Source organism: Adelges cooleyi, unplaced genomic scaffold, assembly GCF_023614345.1.
Source record: "Adelges cooleyi isolate 19-005CV unplaced genomic scaffold, UGA_ACOO_1.1 ACOO_flye_CR_arks_rails_tigmint_CR_PRNA_2, whole genome shotgun sequence".
NCBI lineage: Eukaryota > Metazoa > Arthropoda > Insecta > Hemiptera > Adelgidae > Adelges > Adelges cooleyi.
Window position 1 is genome coordinate 1,711,644 of NW_026095860.1, and position 22,802 is coordinate 1,734,445.

The 22,802-nt window shown below is 29.5% G+C and overlaps 2 protein-coding genes across 2 annotated transcripts; both read left to right on the forward strand.

The window, feature by feature from the left end:
- The first annotated feature begins 1,311 nt into the window (after positions 1-1,311).
- Positions 1,312-15,426, forward strand: LOC126833778 (kelch-like protein 2). The gene is made up of 17 exons (XM_050565306.1): positions 1,312-1,323; positions 7,409-7,509; positions 8,364-8,595; positions 8,667-8,842; positions 8,915-9,023; positions 9,120-9,273; positions 9,419-9,513; positions 11,897-11,997; positions 12,450-12,681; positions 12,753-12,928; positions 13,003-13,111; positions 13,208-13,361; positions 13,507-13,598; positions 13,701-14,018; positions 14,099-14,248; positions 14,407-14,653; positions 14,718-15,426. The coding sequence occupies exons 2-17, from the start codon at positions 7,460-7,462 to the stop codon at positions 14,903-14,905; spliced, it is 2,583 nt and encodes an 860-aa protein (XP_050421263.1). The 5' UTR covers positions 1,312-1,323; positions 7,409-7,459; the 3' UTR covers positions 14,906-15,426.
- Positions 15,427-17,153: 1,727 nt separating this feature from the next.
- On the forward strand, positions 17,154-22,802 carry LOC126833439 (zinc finger protein 160-like). Its single transcript, XM_050564772.1, has 2 exons — positions 17,154-17,211; positions 21,188-22,802. The coding sequence occupies exon 2, from the start codon at positions 21,285-21,287 to the stop codon at positions 22,632-22,634; it is 1,350 nt and encodes a 449-aa protein (XP_050420729.1). The 5' UTR covers positions 17,154-17,211; positions 21,188-21,284; the 3' UTR covers positions 22,635-22,802.

Below are 22,802 nucleotides of genomic sequence, written 5' to 3' on the forward strand. Positions count from 1 at the left end.
GGTGCACTAGTAAATAAAATTACTCCAAATTAAAAAAAAAAAATTCCTATAAACAAAATGATTTATGTACAAAATTTATACTTTTATTTATGATTTATAAATAGCGAAATATTTTTTTTTTATTAGCAAGTAATTTTCTCTGCTTAACATTAAATCCTAATTTTGATCATTGATAATTATAATTTAACATTTTATTTTATTGTACCGGTATGTATTTCATTTAAATCAATTGGTCGGAGTCTGTAAAATGTATTTGTTTCATTTTAGATATATATATTTTTTTTTATTTGTCCGAAATTTTATTTAATTAATGAATTTTTAAAATCAAATTAAATGATGTTGTTTTGGTTTTTAGATGCATATTTTTTTTTACATAAAATTGTGTTTACAATAGGCGACTGTTTGAAAAAGTACACTAAACGTCACAATATCATCAGGGTCCATTTTTTTTCTTATTTCAATAGACAGTTTTAATAGCACAAGACAAATAAATGACACAACTTACATTAATGTTTTGAGTAAGTTTCCGTGTTAGAAAATAAATACACAATAATAATAACGATGATAGAACTATAAAATATTTCCAAAAGGTTTTAAAGGAATTTAAAAAATAAAAAAAACAGTACAGTGGGTTTGGGGCATAAGCCCAAAAACTATACTCAAAAATGCGTAAGTATAATAAAATTGAGTGATTCAAAGTAATTGTCATGCGACCAATTTCAGCAATACAAGTCCTCATACAAAAACAATAAATTACAACATATATCAATTTCCTTTTCAAAATTATTGTTACTTAATTATTATTTTGTATAATTTTCCGGAAAAAAAAAATTAATTAGTGGTGACTATCACATATGTGTTAAAAAATATTAGGTACACACTAAATTTACTCATTACTTTAGGACTTAGTTCCTACTTAATATTATTGTTATACACTATAGTTTGAACACATCGCGAAAAATGTCCTACCGGAGTTGGGAATTTCATCTGTTTGCCTTAAAAAACGCGCGACAATTTACCCCCACGCTGCGGTGTACCTCCACCTGTTGCAATCACTCGTTATCACACAAACACACACACTATCACAAATCTGTCTTGAAATTCCATCGTTGTCGTGCAATTTGCATTCAAATCAAAATTATTAACAAAATATACAATTTTTATTGTTGTTAATAGTTGAGACTTTTATTTTTGTAGTCCCTGCATTCTATGAATTATAACTGGTTCAATTAAATTTAGCGTCATAGAAACAATTTTAGAAAAGCTGACTTTACAAATAGTTGTTAAGTCCCCAATAATATTGGGGATTTGTTGTGTTTGATTGTAAATTTTTTATTTTACCTTGCCTTTTTAATAGAAAATAAATTGTATTTTATCTTAATTTTAGATAAACTAATTTTACAATTTCAGACACATAAAAGGTACATCTATAACATATACTGTAATACAAGCTAAACAATTATGGAAGTTATTATGCAAGAACACCTTGAAAAAATTTATCAATTCTATGAGTAAGTCATTGATAAGTTTTTGTACAAGTATTATTTACTACCGATAAATGTTTTTACTTTTATTGTGCTCTTTTAAATAATATAGCGGAGTTCTGGGGTGTATCACACAATCTTATAATTCAAATTTTTCATTTAAAAATGGTATATCATGTTTTTACATAATCCAAGTATCAAAACTTATATTTTGGCTATTTCATGAACTTTATCTAATTCATTTTTTTTAGTTTATACTACGAAAAAACAAGAAAAAAAAGGTTTTTAAACATTATTATCCATATTTAAATAATCTTTTTAATTATCAATAACGTATTTTTGCAGTATTTTAAGATAATTTTCTAAAAAAAAAAGGTTTTTCTTCCACATTTATGAGTATACTTATTGCATATTTTGACATTACTTTTCAGAAAACGTTTTATTAAAATATTAATCTTATAGTCATTTATAGATACTATTGCAAATAAATACACTAATACGAATACTTCTTTCTAGGGAAAAAGAATTTTGTGATGTAACCTTAGTTACAGATGAAGGCTTAAAAATTGAAGCACACAGTAATATATTGGCCTCTGCGAGTCATGTATTTTATACAATGTTCAGTGGACAGTTTCTAGAAAGAAACAATAAAGAGATTCTTATAAAAGAAATAGATTCTGACATTTTAGAATTAGTTGTCAAATTTGCATATACTTGTAAATCAGATATCAAAACAAACAATTGTTAGGTAGGATATACAATTTAATAAATATTACACAATTTTTAATTACTTGCCATTAATTTTTTTAGAAACTGTTGATGGCTGCTGATATGTATCGTCTAAAATATATAGAAGAGTTATGTTTTGAATATATTAAAGAAAACATAAATCCTACAAACTGTGTGAGTTTTGTGAAAACTTCCAAATTAATATCAAACGAAAAGATTTACAGTTTTTGTTGGTCATATTTTTTAACCCATTTCACGTGAGTAGTCGGTTGCGACATTTGATCGCAACATTTTTTAAAATAATCAAATAATAAAACAAAGAGATTTTTTAGTATAATTGTGCAATCGGATAAAGCATTAGGAACACTTTATGACTTTGAGTTTGATGATGTTGTCGAGTTTATTGGACATGATATACAAATATCTGGCAGAGTCGATAGCCGGCGGAATCGATAAAACCCCAAATGATGAAGATGGGAGGGGGGGGATGTTTAATTTCGATTCCATAGGCTCTTGAGTAATGATGGCTAGAGTAGTACGTATATATGTTTGGTCAACGACCAAACTAAAACTGAAAAATAAATTCAATCATTTAACAGGTCATATTCCCTACCAATTGTTTTAGGCCAGATTTTATGAAAACCCTAAAATATAAGCCAGAAACTTGATATGTTTTAATATACTAGCCACCTTTGATACTAGCTTGACAAGACATGATAATGCTCTTTCGTTGTTGCAGACTAGCCTGAAAAATGGTTTTTTTTTTCAAATAAAGTTTTACGACACACCTAAAACAATAACCGAATGACTTCAAACACACAGTGCACTTGTAGCGCTTTTCCCCGGTGTGCACGCGCTGGTGAACAGCGAGTGGGTCTTTTCGAGCGAATGACTTAAAACACGCAGTACATTTGTAGGGCTTTTCACCAGTGCGCATGCGTTTATGTTTTGTGAGGTCAGAGTTTTGAGCGAATGACTAAAGTAAAACACACCGCACATTCATGGGGCTTTTCGCCGGTGTGCACGCGTTCGTGATATGCCAGATGGTGTTTTTTAGTAAATGACTTAAAGCACACATGGCATTTGCAGGGTCGGCTTATATTTTTGATTAATCCCTCAGTATACATATTGCGATTAAAAATGATAAATTTTTGGGGAGAGCGTTTGTTAGTTGACTTTTTGTGAGATTTTATGATATGTAAAGTTATTTGTTTTTTAGTGATAAACGTTGTATGACATAAACTACATTGGATTGACCGCCGTTCTCCTATATCTTCATTGTTATTCTTCGGTGCTCTTTCATTTTTTTTATCTGTTTCCGCCTATAACTTGACAGAACAACCATTCTTTATTTTATTCGCTTCATTAGTATTCCCATTTGCACTACAACAAAACATTTTTAAAAATTAATCAATAATTATTTTGAAAGTATATCATTCCTTCTAGGAAAAATGGTTTATGATATATTTTTTGGTTTACAATTATTGATCAAAAGTTATGGGTGTTTTTCTCGATTTTCACTAGAAGGGGTGGAATTTTTTAAATTTTGGGCCAATAATGTCCCTTTCAGTTACGATTTCTGGTCTATAGAGTTGGTACACTAAAAAACCGACGTCATGCGACTTACATGACATCATGGGTGGAAAAAACAAAACAACATCCATACTGTAAAAACGATACGTTTTCAGCTACGCATCGAAGCCAAGGTAATTCATCAATAAATTATGCGATTTACAATTTTATTTAAAATATAACTAAAAATAAAAAGCCAAAAAAATTGAGGTCGGGGCATGGTGGTGACAGAGAATATTGAGACGGGGAGGTAACAGGTCTATATGAGTTAATTCAACTCAACAAATATTTTCAAATAGTTATTGACTGTTGATTCACTCACACAATATGTTAACCTAGAAATGTACTACGGTCAAAGTGTAATTTTTCCATTTTTTTTTTTGCATTTCCTACAATAAACAAGAAGTATGACTATAGCTATTACAAAGGCTCTATTAAAGGTTTTCATATAGGTATTACATATTATATTTTAACAGATTGCGTACGAGTCCGCAACACCGCGGGATACATTTTTATGTATCTAAGGTGGCTAGTAAATATATCAAATTTCTGGCTAATATTTTAGTGTTTTCATAATATCTGGCCCAAAACAATTCACAGAGAATTTGGCCCCTTAAGTGATTGTTGATGTTATTATTCATTTATATTTTGAACGTTGTGAATACAACATATATGCTCCCACCCACCTACCCCACCCCAACCCCAACCATCATCTCTCACCCCCTATCCCTTATCGCTCTTATTAGATAAATCAGCTGTTATTTTTCGTTATAACAACCGGTGTCGGTGTCGGTTTTCCGTGTGTGTGTGTGTGTGCCATAGCAAAGAAATAAAAATGTCAATAACGAAACGCGACGCCAATACGTTAGGTATTTATCGCAGAATTCGACCACAGTTGTTATGACTAAAAGCCAGAGATTTTCACGAATCGGATCCGCGGCAACAATACTGAAAACAAATTGTTTCTACGGCGCTAAATCTATATTAACTAGTAATAATGCACAACAAATTTCGAGTGTACAAAAAAATGTCTCAATTTTGAACGCAACAAAAGGTGTACCGACTGCAGTTTCACAGCTATTGCATCGTTGCACAGTTTACAAACGCATCCCTTCAGGCCTGCCCGGGCGGATTATCGATCAATGTGTATTGCGACGGCCGGAAAGTCCCAGCTACCGGTCCAGGTGAACTTTGCAAAGGCGACAAAGCGCATCACAGTATTAGCATTGCATTGCACCCCTTTGCCCCCCCCCTCCCACCATTGCACACCTACCGGATGGACTATTGATTAATGTGCATTAGGCCAGCCAGACCATCGGTGGCGGCGAACGCATTGTGCAGTTTGCACTTGTTAGGGTAGTACGCTACTCTTAAATTCGATCCGTACACCCTATACAATTTGAATCGCTGAGGCTCAAGTGACTTTTGAGCAGTTGCAGCCGGAGGAACGTCGGGCTGGGAATTGGCAAAGAAATTTCCGAACAAACAAACACCTGTTGTCAGTTTCCAGGTAATTTTTAAACATAATACAACCTACTATGTAGCATTAACAAGTATTAAAAAAATTGTAGACCATATAGTTTATCGATGAATTAATTACCTTGGCTTCGATGCGTAGCTGAAAACGTATCGTTTTTACAGTATGGATGTTGTTTTGTTTTTTCCACCCATGATGTCATCTAAGCCGCTTGACGTCGGTTTTTTAGTGTACCAACTCTATGGACCAGAAATCGTAACTGAAAGCGACATTATTGGCCCAAAAGTTTAAAAATTCCACCCCTTCTGGTGAAAATCGAGAAAAACACCCATAACTTTTGAGCAATAATTGTAAAACAAAAAAATATATCATAAACCATTTTTCCTAGAAGGAATGGAACCTTTTTTCTTCACTTCGGTTTTTCAGTTGAATTTTCAGAGCTTAGGGTCTGGAAATTAGACCTAAGGTAGATCTAGGATTCAGCTAAAACTATTTTGTTTCAATTTGCGTTACAATTGAATTTAGTCTTGCCTGTTAGTTAATTTTAATAAGGTTTTATTAGCAGCCCTGGACAGCGGTTTACGGTTCTACGTCGTGTGAGTATACCTACCGTTTTGTATTTCCAATTTATTTACATTATTGCCGTGTTTTCTGTCTTCCATTAACTTAGAACACTGCTTGTGAAAAAATAGAATCATAAGCTATATGTGTTTGTTTATTACTTATTATTTACTCGGAGTTCGGTTGAATGACACAGAATCAAGGCCCCCATAAATTAATCTATTCGGTCAAATGGGTTATCGTCTAGCATTAATCTTTATCGTCTTAACTTCTTACGTACAAGTCATACTTATAGTTTTGTGTTACTTATCTAATTTCAGTAAATTAAAATGTTGTTTTAAATTTAAAAAAAAAAACAGCTTATAAAAAAAATACCATTCAAAAATAACGTTAAAATAAATATAAAATAGTTGAAGAACACTTTACATTTTACTCATTTGGAACATTATGTAACTTAAAATTGTTATTATAATAATCCTAGTTTTTGTTTCATTTGTAATATTATGAATTGTGTAAGATAGCTATCGTTTGGTAAATTACGTGGTTGGATTTTTAAGATTACTAGAAAATAGACAAATTAGATGTGGTGGCACAATTATTATAGTTTGAAATATAAACAATGGAGTTTAAAATATTTTCATAAATTATAAATGTTTTGATTTAAACACAACATATATACAGTATATTCATTTTCTTTTTTTTTTCATTATCCAATTAAAACAATTTCTATTGTTGCGTTACACCTAATTGGTTTTTTTTTTTTTGAAAATATAGAATTATTTTTTTAATACCGAGTAATTTACTGAATGATTAAGTAACAATAACAAAATAAAACAATGTCAAAATGCTAGATTCATGTGTTGGTTTTTTTTTTTTTTAATTTTACATAACGGACGATTGCAAATTTCACTGAATTGCTTGTAATAGCTTCTAGGGTCAACCATTTTGACTGTCATACTAATCTAATAAGTTCTAATACTTACCTTACGGCTCTTTAAAATAGCTAATCTGTGAATGAGGAAAACTTTATTATATTTAAAACTAATTTACAATTTTATAAGCCCAAATGATATAAGCAATTAAACAATTTTGTTTAGTTGTAGATTATTAGATAGAAACCATAGTTAATAATAGGTTAAGAATTTGTTTGGATTAGTATTTTAAGACCCAGGAGATGATTCTGAAAACACTACAATTACGTATTAACAATTTCATACTTGAAAATAAACAGTTATATACAATTAGTGTACTTAGAACTAAAACTTAAACCTTAACTCATTGGGTTTTAATATTTAAATTATATTTTTCATGACCTTAGATTTTCTAAAAGTTTGTTTCAGGCATACTATATATTAACCATTGTGACCATTAAACGACCATGCCAAACAATTTCATCAACCTATTTCATGATTTTTAATTTCAAACATGATGTTTTTTTTTACTTGTGAGCCATTTGAGATTTGGTTTTATTAATATTGGGGATTTGTTGTGTTTGATTGTAAATTTTTTATTTTACCTTGCCTTTTTAATAGAAAATAAATTGTATTTTATCTTAATTTTAGATAAACCAATTTTACAATTTCAGACACATAAAAGGTACATTTATAATCTATACTGTAATACAAGCAAAACCATTATGGAAGTTATTGTGCAAGAACACTTCGAAAAAATGTATGAATTCTATGAGTAAGTCATTAATTGATAAGTTTTGTAAAATTAATACTTAATACCGATTAATGTTTTGTATTTTTAATGTGCTCTGGTGTGTCGGCATGCACTTATTACTTTAATATATAAAGTGTGATCAATTTTTCGTGAAGCACTCAATATCTCATAGGGTTTGATAAGAAATTTAATTTTTTTTTTCATAATGTTTTTATACAATTTCATCTCAGTTTTTTTACATATTTTGTTTTTTTGTTTTTACTTCTCTCTTAACACGATAGCGAATTTTGAAACTGAAATGGTAATGCATACGTATCATTAACTTTTTAAATTGAGAACAATGGACTACAGTTTTTGGCTGGTCGATAACCAGTTTTGGATTACTATTTTTAAAGTTACCAGTAATTTAAATTTACATATATAAAAAAAAATTTTAACTTTTGAGAAAAATACTTTTACCATTATTACATTAGGTGAAACGATAATTAAAAATGAACTTTATTTGAAAAAAGATGTTTGAAATATGCAGGAGAAGTGTGGGTAGACGAAGGATATCTTGGTTAAAAAAAACTTCGGGACTGGTTTAGTACAACAACAATTGAACTATTTCGTTCATCGTTAGAAAGAAAAGCAATATTTAATATAGTTTCCAATATCCGAAACGGATATGAACTTAAATTAATATTTATTTAATTATTTTAATTAACAATAAAATATTTTAGGCAATTCATTAAAAAAATAAGGTTTTTATTCCATTATTTGTATTGCATATTTTTATATTGCTTTTCAGGAAATGTTTTTGATAATTGAATCTTATACCCAATTATATCTAACTAATGAAAATAAATACATTAATACGGAAACATTTTGTCTAGGAACAAAGAATTTTGTGATATAGTCTTGGTTACCGATGAAGGCTTAAAAATAGAAGCACACAGAAATATATTGGCCTCTGCGAGTCATGTATTTTATAGAATGTTCAGTGATTATTTTAAAGAAAGAAACGAAAAAGAGATTCATATAAAAGAAATAGATTCTGAAGTTTTAGAATTATTTGTCAAATATGCATATACTTGTAAATTGGATGTTAAAGAAAAAAATTGCGAGGTAGATGCAATAGGATATACAATTTAATAAATATTACTCTATTTTTAATTACTTGTTATTAATTTTTTTAGAAACTGTTGATGGCTGCTGATATGTATCGTCTAAAATATATAGAAGAGTTATGTTTTGATTATATTAAAGAAAATATAAACCCTACAAACTGTTTGAGTTTTATGAAAACTTCAAAAGTAATATCAGACAAAAAGATTTACAATTTTTGTTGGTCATATGTTTTAACCCATTTCACGTGAGTAATCTAATGAGACATATGATTGCAATATTTTTAAACAATCAAATAATAAAACAAAGAGTTTTTTAGTACAATTGTGAATTCGGATCAAGCATTAGAAACACTTTATGACTATGAGTTGGATGATGTTGTCGAGTTTATTGCACGTGATGATTTAGCAATTGATTCTGAGGAAAAGGTATAATTATTGTAATTTAAAAAGAAATAAAAAATTACTTTTTTAATCTTTGGTTGTATTACAATTATTTAATAATAATTTATGAGTTTATTTTAGATATTTGATTTTATCATTGGTTGGATACGCTATAACGAAGATGAACGTAATGATTTGTTACCGATTCTTATGAAATATTTACGTTTGCCTTTAATTTCAAAAAAAGGACTACAAAGGATTTATAACGAACCATTAGTGGTAAATAATAATGACGGTGAGTATATATTGTTAATATTCTAATCGAGACTGCATCCTATCTAAATTGTTGCCATTTATTATACACACAGTAGCGCCGCAATAGGTGAAATATAATAATAATGTATCTTTTAATAAATATTATTATTGTTACGATTGTTTAGTTAAGACAAGCATGTTACATAACATGATTACTACTTACAACAGCTCAAAACCATCACATACTCTTGGAAGATGTACTCAAACTGATTCGTCAAATGTATGTACATTTAATATTTTTAAACTAGATTTTTACATGTTATAGGTACACAGTAATTGTACTAGGTTGTATCACCTGACATTTGTATATATGTGTATTCAGAGTATTTTTGGAATTGCTGGTGATTCATACAGGTTATGTTACTATGTAAATTATATGGATATCAGAAACGATAATCACTTGAAATGGAAATCAAGCAAACATTTAATTTTTTTTTCCTCGCCGCCATTTCACAACGATGGTAGTCGCCGAAAACGGGATAATAGTTGCCTTCTTCTTCTTTAGTAAAGGCCTTGTCGTTGCAAATCTGGTTCTCCATTCTTCTTTGTTAAAAGCCAGTCTTTCCATGTCCATGTATCGACTACAGTCAGCTTATCTTATCATTTCTCCTATGTATGCCTTCCTCGGTCTGCCTCTACCTTTGTGTCCATTTATTCGTCCTTCAAATATATTTCTCATAAACGAATTATGTCTAAGTAGGTGACCGAACGTTTTTCCACTTTTTTCTTTTATGGTATTCAACAGATGTCGTTTTTCCCCTACTTGGTTTAATACATCTACGTTACTTTTCGTTTCTGTCCAGCTGACTTTCAGCAATCTTCTCCATGTCCACATTTCCATGGCTTCCAACTTCTTCTTGTCTCGTCCATTGATGGTCCGTGTTTCACAGCCATATAATAATACGCTCCATACATAGCATTTGATAAACAATTTTCTCATCTTTATATTAAGTTTTTCGTTTGTAAGTAGCTGCCGTTTTTGCATAAATGCTCTCTTTGCCATAGCTATTCTTTGTCTAATTTCTATTGAGCATCTACCATCGCTTGTAATCGTACTTCCTAGGTACTTGAATTATTGGACTTGTTCTATTAAGTTATTATTTATTTCCAAATTCACTAAAGGAATTTCTTTTGCTTTAGTCACCACCGTTGTTTTTGTTTCATTTGCATTTATTTTCATTTGATATTCCTGCAATATCTTAGTGAGGGTGGTTAGATATTTTTGCATGTCTTTTTCCAATTCAGACACTAAAGCAATATCATCTGCAAATCGTATACAGTGGATCTTTTCCCCATTTATGCTTATTCCTTTAGAGTTTCTCTTATACTTGTCTATGATTTCTTCTGCAAATAAATTGAACAGATAAGGAGATAAGGAACAACCTTGTCTTACCCCTCTTCTAATTTTTACTTTAGTACTATGTTCTCCTACCTCTATTAAGGTCTCTTGTTTCTTGTATATAGAACATTTCTAGTAACATTATTACTCGTCTGTCCCTCCAATCTATTCGTGTTTTTTTTATAGAGCTCATCAATAAAGCCCAGTTAACTGTGTCAAAGGCTTTTTCTCAATCAATAAAAGTTATAAATGTATTTCTATTTACATTTAGTCTTCTTTCCGAGAGTACCCTTAAAGCTAAAATTGCTTCTCTTGTGCCAATTCCCTGTCTAAACCCGAATTGATCTTCATCGAGCTCTTCTTCGGTTTTCTTCCTTATCTTATTTTTTATGATGATAAAAAGTATCTTGAACGCATGTGTTAATAGACTTATTGTTCTGTAATTTTTGCATTCTGTGGAATTTCCTTTTTTAGGGATTAGTACAATTTTGCTTTTGGCAAATACTTGCCATTGGTGGTAATAATAGTTCTGGCAATTATGTCAATGTTGTTGACGAGCTTGATCTTAAGTCAAAATATAGTAAATAAATAAAATCCACTGGTTCTTATAGCACTTTAACTGTCATACTAATCTAATAAGTTCTAATACTTACTTTAGGGCTCATTAAAATAACTAATCTGTGAATGAGGAAAACTTTATTATATTTCAAAATAATTTACAGTCTTATAAACCCTAATGATTTAAGCAATTCAACAATTTTGTTTAGCTGTAGATTATTAGATAAAAACCATAGTTAATAATAGGTTAAGAATTTGTTTGGACTAGTATTTTTAGTCCCAGGAGATGATTCTGAAAACACTGCTGTTTTCATACTGGAAAACAAATAGTTATATACAAGTAGTGTACTTAGAACTACAACTGAAATCGGGTTAAACTGTTAAACTAAAACTCAACTCATCGGGTTTTAATATTTAAATTATATTTTTTATGACCTTAGATTTTCTAAAAGTTTGTTTCAGGCATATTATATATTAACCATTGTGACCATTAAACGACCATGCCAAACAATTTCATCAACCTATTTCATGATTTTTAATTTCAAACAAGACGTTTTTTTTACTTGTGAGCCATTTGAGATTTGGTTTTATTAAAATGGGGGATTTGTTGTGTTTGATTGTAAATTTTTTATTTTACCTTGCCTTTTTAATAGAAAATGAATTGTATTTTATCTTAATTTTAGATAAACTAATTTTACAATTTCAGACACATAAAAGGTACATTTATAATCTATACTGTAATACAAGCAAAACTATTATGGAAGTTATTATGCAAGAACACTTCGAAAAAATGTATGAATTCTATGAGTAAGTCATTAATTGATAAGTTTTGTAAAATTAATATTTAATACCGATTAATGTTTTGTATTTTTAATGTGCTCTGGTGTGTAGGCATGCACTTATTACTTTAATATATAATGTGTGATCAATTTTTCGTGAAGCACTCAATATATCATAGGGTTTGATAAGAAATTTAATTTTTTTTTTCATAATGTTTTTATACAATTTCATCTCAGTTTTTTTACATATTTTGTTTTTTTGTTTTTACTCCTCTCTTAACATATAATATTTATTTAATTATTTTAATTAACAATAAAATATTTTAGGCAATTCTTTAAAAAAATAAGGTTTTTATTCCATTATTTGTATTGCATATTTTTATATTGCTTTTCAGGAAATGTTTTTGATAATTGAATCTTATACCCATTTATAACTAACTAATGAAAATATATACATTTATACGGAAACATTTTGTCTAGGAACAAAGAATTTTGTGATATAATCTTGGTTACCGATGAAGGCTTAAAAATAGAAGCACACAGAAATATATTGGCCTCTGCGAGTCATGTATTTTATAGAATGTTCAGTGATTATTTGAGAGAAAGAAACGAAAAAGAGATTCATATAAAAGAAATAGATTCTGAAATTTTAGAATTATTTGTCAAATATGCATATACTTGTAAATTGGATATTAAAGAAAAAAATTGTGAGGTAGATGCAATAGGATATACAGTTTAATAAATATTACTCTATTTTTAATTACTTGTTATTAATTTTTTTAGAAACTTTTGATGGCTGCTGATATGTATCGTCTAAAATATACAGAAGAGTTATGTTTTGATTATATTAAAGAAAATATAAATCCTACAAACTGTTTGAGTTTTATGAAAACTTCAAAAGTAATACCAGACAAAAAGATTTACAATTTTTGTTGGTCATATGTTTTAACCCATTTCACGTGAGTAATCTAATGCGACAAATGATCGCAATATTTCTTTAAATAATCAAATAATAAAACAAAGAGTTTTTTAGTACAATTGTGAATTCGGATCAAGCATTAGAAACACTTTATGGCTATGAGTTGTATGATGTTGTCGAGTTTATTGCACGTGATGATTTAGCAATTGATTCCGAGGAAAAGGTATAATTATTGTAATTTAAAAAGAAATAAAAAATTACTTTTTTAATCTTTGGTTGTATTACAATTATTTAATAATAATTTATGAGTTTATTTTAGATATTTGATTTTATCATTGGTTGGATACGCTATAACGAAGATGAACGTAATGATTTGTTACCGATTCTTATGAAATATTTACGTTTGCCTTTAATTTCAAAAGAAGGACTACAAAGGATTTATAACGAACCATTAGTGGTAAATAATAATGACGGTGAGTATATATTGTTAATATTCTAATCGAGACTGCATCCTATCTAAATTGTTGCCATTTATTATACATACAGTAGCGCCGCAATAGGTGAAATATAATAATAATGTATCTTTTAATAAATATTATTATTGTTACGATTGTTTAGTTAAGACAAGCATGTTACATAACATGATTACTTACAACAGCTCAAAACCATCATATACTCTTGGAAGATGTAGTCAAATTGATTCGTCAAATGTATGTACATTTAATATTTTTCAACTAGATTTTTACATGTTATAGGTACACAGTAATTGTACTAGGTTGTATCACCTGACATTTGTATATATGTGTATTCAGATTATTTTTGGAATTGCTGGTGATCCTGACCTGTTTTGTTACTATGTGTATTATATGGATATAAGAAACTATTATCAATTAAAATGGAAACCAAGCAAACAAAAATTTTTTTTTCCTCGCCGCTTTTTCTCAACGGTGGTAGTCTCCGATAACGGGATAATACTTGCCATTGGTGGTGATATTAAGGGTCGCGGTTATGTCAACCTTGTTGACGAGCTTGATCTTAAGTCAAAATCAAAACAATGGGTTTCTACAAGGACATTGAAACAACCACGAACAAGTTTTGCTGTTTGTACATACAAGCAGTACATATATGTCGTAAGTATTAATTTGATTGTAGTTAACATAACAAGTACACATTGTTAACAAGAAATTTATTTTAATTTTTTTTTATTTAGGTTGGAGGCCAAGATATCTCATCTAACCGCTTATTGAATTCTGTAGAATACTATAATACAAACTCAAAAGTATGGACCGAAATTACTGAACCGATGCCCACTGCTCGAATCCAGTGCAGTGCTACAATATTTAAAAATAAATTATATGTTGTAAGTAACCACAATTTAGCCATAAATACCATGCCTAAGTAGGAAACAAGTTTCTACTTATTTTTGTTAATTTGTATTACAGAAAAACAGTAAAGTATTAATTAAACAAGCTATTATAGTTTGTAAGTATTTTAATCAAGTTTTATTGGTTTGTGCAGTTTGGTGGTTGTGAGAATATTATATATCTTGACACTGTAGAGTGTTATGATTTTGAAATGAAACATTGGGAAAAACTCGATCCTATGCCGATATGTAATTTTGACATGGGTGTGTCAAGAAGAGACAACGTCGTTTATCTCATTGGTGGTGGTGCTGCACCTCAACGAATTTTTAAATTCGATTTACAAAATTTCAAATGGGATGAAATGCCTAAAATGAACATGAATTATAGTGGATATTGCTCAAGTCTGTATATATTTAATCAAGTATATAATACATTTTTTTTACTCATTAATATTATAAAATGCAGTTGTTGTTTTCATGAAAAACGACTTATTCGTGTTTGGGAATATTAATGGAGAACTTCATTGTGAAAAATATGACAGAGGAAAAATGCAATGGCAATTGGTTGACAGGATCGGTGGTTCATGGTTAATATTAGGTTATATATTTCCATTCAATAATATTACTCTTAAATCCTATGGTATTCAATTATAATACTATTTTTTTTAATAATAACATATTGTGAATTCAATTTAGTCTTAAAATGATTTACACATTTTTTTGTTGATGATATATTTGTATTTGGTTATACTTTGGTAGAAATTCATTGTAAATATATTACACAAAGAAAACATGGCATCTGGTTGCCAGGGCAGAAGAGACATCAAACGTTTTTGTTACTATTTTGCTTTTAATGTTGTTACTCTGAAATCATATTATATTGTGTTCACTTATAATTTTACTATTTATTAATTAAATGCTGTGAGTAAAAATTAGTTTTAAAATTATTTATTTTTTTGGCCTTTAATTTCAATTGCAAACTAAATTTTATTTGTGTAACGTTAGTGGTTGCAAATATGTTGGAACAGGTGGAGGGAAATCCCTTGGTTAGCTTCTGCTGTGTAGTACCTCTAATTATTCAGTTTTAATTATAAATTAACTAGAAGATACAAAAGAAAGTTATATTTTTCATCATTTTATAGTAAATAACATTTGTGCAAATATCACTTACCTACAAGTAAATTGTATACGTCGACAAAAGTCTCAATTTGTTATTATATCTTAAATATATTTATTAGAACAATAATGATATGATAAAGGTAAGATTTTTTTTTTTATGTGTGATAACGTATAACGATAATAGTTTAATTTAATTACCAAATGATCAGTGAACAATGTGTATTCAATTTGACTGCTTTACAGTTAATGGCTATACATTTATACTACTTCGATATTACCTATACATTTGTTCGTTGTCTGACGGAATGCAATGACTGTTTTTTGATTTAACCAAAGGTTGTCCTTGATTAACATCAATTGATGTGGACACTTTTTCAGAAAATATTTTCATTTTCTGTTTATACTTGTTGGACTGTACTGGTTTGGATTTACTATCCACCGATTCGCATCAAAGCGTTTATTTAAAAGTGTTTTTATCACGTACTGGTTTTCTTAAACCCCTATTTTTTTTTTTTTTTGTTATTATTATATCAAATATTAATTTTTCAAGCGTGGGGCCTATATATTCTAACACAATCACAAACATAGATATTTTATTAAATTTTATCACTTTATTTATAATAATTCCTGTAGACCTGTGACCTCTCCGTCCCCTTTATGCTTGGATTAAATTTTTAAATAATGTCTTTTTATATGGATTCCTTAAACTCTTTAAAAATTCATAGTGTTACAAACAAAATAAAAAATTACTAAAAAAAATGCTTTAAATATTATTCTTTATAATTTTTCAAATGTTGAGAAAATTCGTTTATTACAAATAAATATTGTCTTGGTGAGCGATAAATATTCTAATAAAAACAAATCTATATAATTATCCGGAGTACAATGCCGGTCTTTAAAAATGGATCTGATTACGGCAGGAGTATTTTATTATATTTTAACGAACTTGATATTTTTAAGATATAAATATTCCTTCGCCGGATCGACACTCGGTCCCGGGCCTTCCGTTTGCCGGCCTTCATGTACATCAGAAAAAAAGTACTTATAATATTTTCAGGTTAATTCAGGGATATGTGTTACATAGTTTAGGCATGTCTTATTATTAGCAGTCGAACTACAAAAAATATTGGAGATTATCCATAGTATTTGTCTAGATTAAGCGCATGTTGTTAAAAAAAAAAAAAAATAGGCTCCACAAGGGATCTTGTTACCTGTCCCGTGTGTGTGTGTGTGGTGTATATCAGCGGTTTCACACACCCCCTATACGGATTTCTCTAGTATTTATTATGAAAATATAGTCAAATAAAGTTAAATTGACAAAAACACGAGAGGCGCGGTGCCTGAAATCCTACAATGGGCGTTTGGTGCTGGCGTCAGAGATCCTACAATAATGTATAAAGGTAATTTACATTGGCTACAGAAATCCCGCAACAACAAAGCGGGTGCCTAATGTAATATAAATAATGGTGACAGGAATTCTACAAATATGGTTTATAAAATAGCAAATAACATATCCGGCGAGTGTGGAAGGAATTGACCTCGAACGACAGCCGCCACAGTCGCTTTCCAAACGTTTACACCCTACCTGTACTGGCTTAAGGTCTCTCTACAAGGTATTATACCCGTGAACCGTTTATTTGGGTCCAGTATTTCGTATTTTTTTTATTGAATTGTAGTACCCCACCACTGCAGCAGTTGTCCTAGGGGCCGGCAACAAGTGGCTGGTTACTGGTAGCATTAGGCACGAGGATAAGGACATGAGGTACCTACCGTGTCAGTCGCCAGTTGCGAAGCATACATCCACCAGGTCTTTCACTACGCCTTTCATATTATTTGCTGAAGTGAGTTTTTTTTTCTTCTATTTACATGCGATTGTTTTTTATTTTCGGTTAATTTATTCGTATACACTTCATCGAGAAACATACAACGTTTGAATTTTCGACGTACGGTTTCATTGGCATTGCTTATAATTTCACGTAAGATTTTGTCGTTTTTCATTCATACGGTTTTAGATAGGTTTGTTTTAGATGTAATTAAAAATTAAAAAAAAAAAAAAAATCTAATTAAAGATTCTAAACGCGCAAAATGACACCACAGCTGATATATGCTACAAGTATACTTATATAATACATCTAAAGGCCTTTTACTAAAAAGTGCTGTATTTAAGAGCCTCTTACTTGTTCGGGATTGAACTAGAAATTCTGAAAATGTACTAATATGTACATAATGTAACGTAGAACATCTGGTAAAAGTCTGGTAATGGAGACTTATTTTTATTATGAGCTGTAAGAACTTCAAATTTCGTATTTTGGAGCTACGTATAACATCTTTTTATTATTAATTCAAGTCCTAAGAAGTTATAGGCTGTTAATTTTTTTTTTTACGGCGTATAATATGTAACTTCACGTTTGGCATTTTACTAAGAAATGATACATTTAAGAGCCTTTTTTACTTGCTTTTTTGTCGTATAAAATTATATTATACGACTGAGAGGCTTCATTAATTTTTTTATTGCAAACAAAATCTAAATTCTAAATATTAATTAAATAAAATGGTTAAAAATAGAAGCCAGTAATTATATTGTTGTAAGTATTTACTGCGAATATTACCTTTTTAAAATAATACTAGTTTTATAGATTCTATTTAGACGACGGAAAGAAATCTTTAAATTTTTGGAACAAACACACCTGTGGCGATCACTCGTTATCACACGCACACTATCATAAATCTGTCTAACAATGTTTACTCGGTGCTGTAGTTTGCGTTAAAAAATCTACAGTAAATATTGAATTATTATTTAATTTGTTGTTAATAAGTGAGATTTTTTTTTGTACACTCTGAATTTCTGTGAATTATAACTAGTTAAATATTCGATTTACCGCCATAGAAACAATTTGTTATCATTATTGTTGCCACGGGTCCGATTCGAGTAAATATCTGTATTTCAATCATAATAACTTGGTTGAATTATATTAATAACTAACGTATTGCGTCGTGTTTCGTCATTTCGTTACAATTGAGTTTTGTCTTGCCTGTGTATCATTTATTATAAGTTTTTAGTAGAAGCCTTGGACAGCAGTTTACGGTCTTACGTTGTGTGAGTACCTACTGTTTTGTACTTCTAATTTATATACATTATTGCCATGTTTTCTGTCTTTAATTTATTGACTTAGAATACTGCTCGTGAATAATTAGAATCTTAATCTATAGACGTTTGTTTATTACTTACTATTTACTCGGAGTTAAGACGAGTGATACGAGAACAATGCCACTTTAAATTAATCTAGTCGTTAGTTTTCCTGCAGTTTGCGTTAAAAACCTACATTAAACACAAGTTTTGTTGTTTTTAATAATTGAGATTTCTTTTTTATACACTCTGAATTTCTGTGAATTATTACTAGTTTAATTAGATTTAGCGCCGTAGGAACAATTTGTTTACATTATTGTTGCTACGCGTCCGATTCGTGAAAATCTTTAATCATAATAACTTGGTCAATATCTGTTATTAATACCTAACGTTTTGCGTCGTGTTTCGTTATTGAGTTTTGTCTTGCCTGTAATTCATTGTTGAAATGAATAAGTCGTTCTATTAAACAGCGGTTTACGGTCTTACGTTGTGTGAGTACCTACTGTTTTGTATTTCTAATTTGTTTACATTATTGCCAGGTTTTCTGTCTGCCGTTGACTTAGAATACTGCTCGTGAATAAATAGAATCATAATCTATAGAAGTTTGTTTATTGCATGTTATTTACTCCGAGTTGAGTCGAGTAGTACGAGATAAACGCTACTTTAAATTTTTCTAGTCGGCAAATTGGTCTATCGTCTAGCTTTAATCTTTACCGTGTTAGCTTCTTACCTACAAGTCATACTTGTAGTTTTGTGTTATTCATCTAATTTAAAGTAAACTAAAATTTAATTTTAAATGTTTAAAAAAAATAAAATATACCACTCAAAATTTTGTTGGTTTTTGTATTTTAAATAATGTAAACTAAATTATTTTTTATTATATCATTATTATTACTATAACTGTTACTAAATAAAATAGTTAAAATTGAGTAATTAAGTCGTCCTATGTAATCCTCTCTGCACTTTTGACACAGAAATACAACTAATGTTTAATGTTAGTGTACGTTCGCACAAGACTTACCGTGCTATATATAAAACATTCATACTTTTTTTTTTATAAAACAGACAAAAAATGTGAACAAGTGTTATTGTAAAATCTGTATTTTAACAGTTATATAAATAAATAATATATAAAGCCTTGGGGATTGTTTTATTTTTATAAAAATACATATTTTTAATCATTAAAAATGTATTTTATGCTAAACAGAAAATTTGAATGAAATAGAATCTTACTAATCTAACTTTTTTTTTTTATTCATAAAATGATAAATCTTTGACATCTAGGTCATTAGCCATGATATAACGTTTCTTATTATTTTGTGATATTTAAAAAAATATATAATTAATGATTTCTTAATTTATTTTAAAAATAATGTTGTATAATAATGGTGTTGATAATATTGTTTGAACAATTATTTTGACGTTAGGTATAAGTGGTAAAGAGAAATATGAAATTTCCTTGTGTAACTTAATCCAAACTATAATAAATCATTAGGTTTTTTTATTATATTAAACATTAGAGTTTATTTCAAACTTGTTATCGACCTGTTACATTTGTATGGTTTTATTGTGAATTATAAAGAAATCCAAAATTTAAAATCTCTATAAACAAACTAACAATAAGAAGACACGCGCTTATCATTTTATTCTCCTTTTAGCTAATATACCTTTTGTATTCTATGCATACACAACAAACCAATTTATTGGTCTATTTTTAAATGAAATCATGAATATAAAGTAACATAATAGTTCGGGTTTTGTCCAGAGCCTGATTTAGAATTTTTGAAGCCCCGGACAAAAGACAAAATTGGGCCTATTATTATTATTGTAAATTAAATTAAAAGAATTAATTTTGGGTTAGGTAATTTTATATATAACAAAAAAAAGTGTTATTCGTTCTAGTTAATTTTAAATACTATAGTAATGTATGGTTCTAGCTTATTTTTATTTTGTTTAAAAAATGTATGCAATTTAATCAAATAAAAATTGATTTAAATAGTAGATAACTATATTTTATCTAAAATTAATTAAAGTAAATCTTCAGGAATTCAAATATTGCCATTTGATACAATGTCTTTTTGTCCAATTAGGTACCACAATAATGTCTATTTTTAACCACATTATAGTGCTAGTCTATCACACTAATTAGCTTTTATGGCTTTATTTATCAAAAATTATAGCACTAGTGTTATATATTGTAGTTTTTAGACGATAAATTCCCAGTTTTTGCAAAGTTATGTTTTTAGTTATAATAGAAAATATATTTATTTTCCTTTTGAAAATATTCCCACAATACATCATTATAGACTATAATTAAAAGAACCCAGTCATTAGGTAATCATTAATATGTGAAAATAAACTAAAGGTTGCATAAAACTTTTAGGTTCCAAGTATTATGATTTATGACATTCGGGCGTTTGTTATTAATGTTTTGAAACATGTTCTCCTTAAGTAACGTACGGTTCTAGCATATTTTTATTTTGTTTAATAAATTTAGGCAATTTAATCAAATATAAATTGATTTAAATGGTAGATAACTATATTTCATCTAAAATCAATTAAAGTAAATTATTAAAATTATGCGTGTGTGATGCATTGTACACATTGTACATCAGTAAAATTAATATTTTCTGTGTAAATTACAAAATATTGATCTTAAATTAACATATTTTGTTATATACGTGTTGCAGTAATCATTTTTCGTGTAAAGCAACCGATACCACAAAAAATACAAACACCAACATTATTGAAACTAAAACACAAACTTCAGAAAAAAATATAGAAAAAATGCGTCAGTTCGACTGCAATAAATGTCAAAAGAGGTTTGCAACCAAAAGTAATATAATCCGGCATATTACGGAATCGCATTCCAATACTTCCAAGGCAAAGAAAGTGCCTCGAAAAAATAAAGTTATCAATCGAAACAGAAAAAGCAACATGGATACTCAAAAAAAAAATCGCACATTTAATTGTGGTATATGTTTAAGGGGGTTTTCATCGAAATCACGCCTAAAAACACATTGGCGCGTTCATACCGGCGAGAAACCCTATAAATGCGATGTGTGTGAAAAATCCTTCAGGCTACAATTTATTCTCAAGAACCATGCACGTATACATACCGGTGAAAAACCATTTAAATGCGATGTCTGTGGAAAAACATTTGCTTATCAGGCAAACCTCAAAAGACATGAAAGGGTACATACCGGAGAGAAACTTTTTAGATGTTATGTCTGTAAAAAAACATTTGGTCATCAGTCATCCCTCAAAACTCATGAAAGGATACACACTGGCGAGAAACCCTTTAGATGCAATGTCTGTGAAAAAACATTCAGTGGACAATCTTCCCTCAAGACTCATGAACGCATACATACCGGTGAAAAGCCATTTAAATGCAATGTCTGTGGAAAAACATTTGCTTATCGGGCAAACCACAAAAGACATGCAAGGGTACATACCGGAGAGAAACTTGTTAGATGTTATGTCTGTGAAAAAACATTTGGTGATCAGTCTTCCTTGAAAAAACACGGAAGGGTACATACCGGAGAGAAGCTTGTTAGATGCAATGTCTGTAAAAAAACATTTGGTGATCAGTCTTCCTTGAACAGACACGAAAGGGTAGTACATGCCGGAGAGAAACCCTTTAGATGCAATATCTGTGAAAAAACATTTGGTAGACAATCACACCTCAAAACTCATGAAAGGATACACACTGGCGAGAAACCCTTTAGATGCTATGTCTGTGAAAAAACATTCAGACACCAATCATATCTCAAACCACATGAAAACATACACACCGGGGAGAAACCCTTTAAATGTGATGTCTGCGAAAAAAGATTTGGTGTAATATCTAACCTCAAAAGACATGAAAGGATACACACTGGCGAGAAACCCTTTAGATGCGATGTCTGTGAAAAAACATTCAGTCTACAGGATTCACTTAAAAAACATGAAAGGATACACACCGGCGAGAAACCCTATAAATGCGATGTCTGCGAAAAAAGATTTGGTCAAATATCTAACCTCAAAACTCATGAACGCATACATGTTGATAGGGTACGATATAAATGCTCAGTCTGTGACAAATCGTATGGTCGCCAAATTTATCTCAATAAACATAAAGCAAAAGCACACGACTAAAGCCTCATATACCTCTCGTGACTAACAGATTTAAAATACTTTAAGTTACAACTTTGTGTTGTTTTTCTTTTTTTTTTTTTTACTTATGATTTAATTCGTACTCATGATATACGTGTATACTTCATAGTTTTTCAATGTTTACTGCCGTTCAACTGATCACTAACATTA

Excerpts from the sequence above, each read along its gene's own strand:
- LOC126833439 (XM_050564772.1), top strand. The coding sequence starts at position 21,285 with ATGCGTCAGTTCGACTGCAATAAATGTCAAAAGAGGTTTGCAACCAAA.
- LOC126833778 (XM_050565306.1), top strand. The coding sequence starts at position 7,460 with ATGGAAGTTATTGTGCAAGAACACTTCGAAAAAATGTATGAATTCTAT. Across the intron at positions 9,274-9,418 it reads AGTGGTAAATAATAATGACG|TTAAGACAAGCATGTTACAT; the intron begins GTGAGTATATAT and ends ACGATTGTTTAG. Across the intron at positions 12,682-12,752 it reads TTAAAGAAAAAAATTGTGAG|AAACTTTTGATGGCTGCTGA; the intron begins GTAGATGCAATA and ends TAATTTTTTTAG.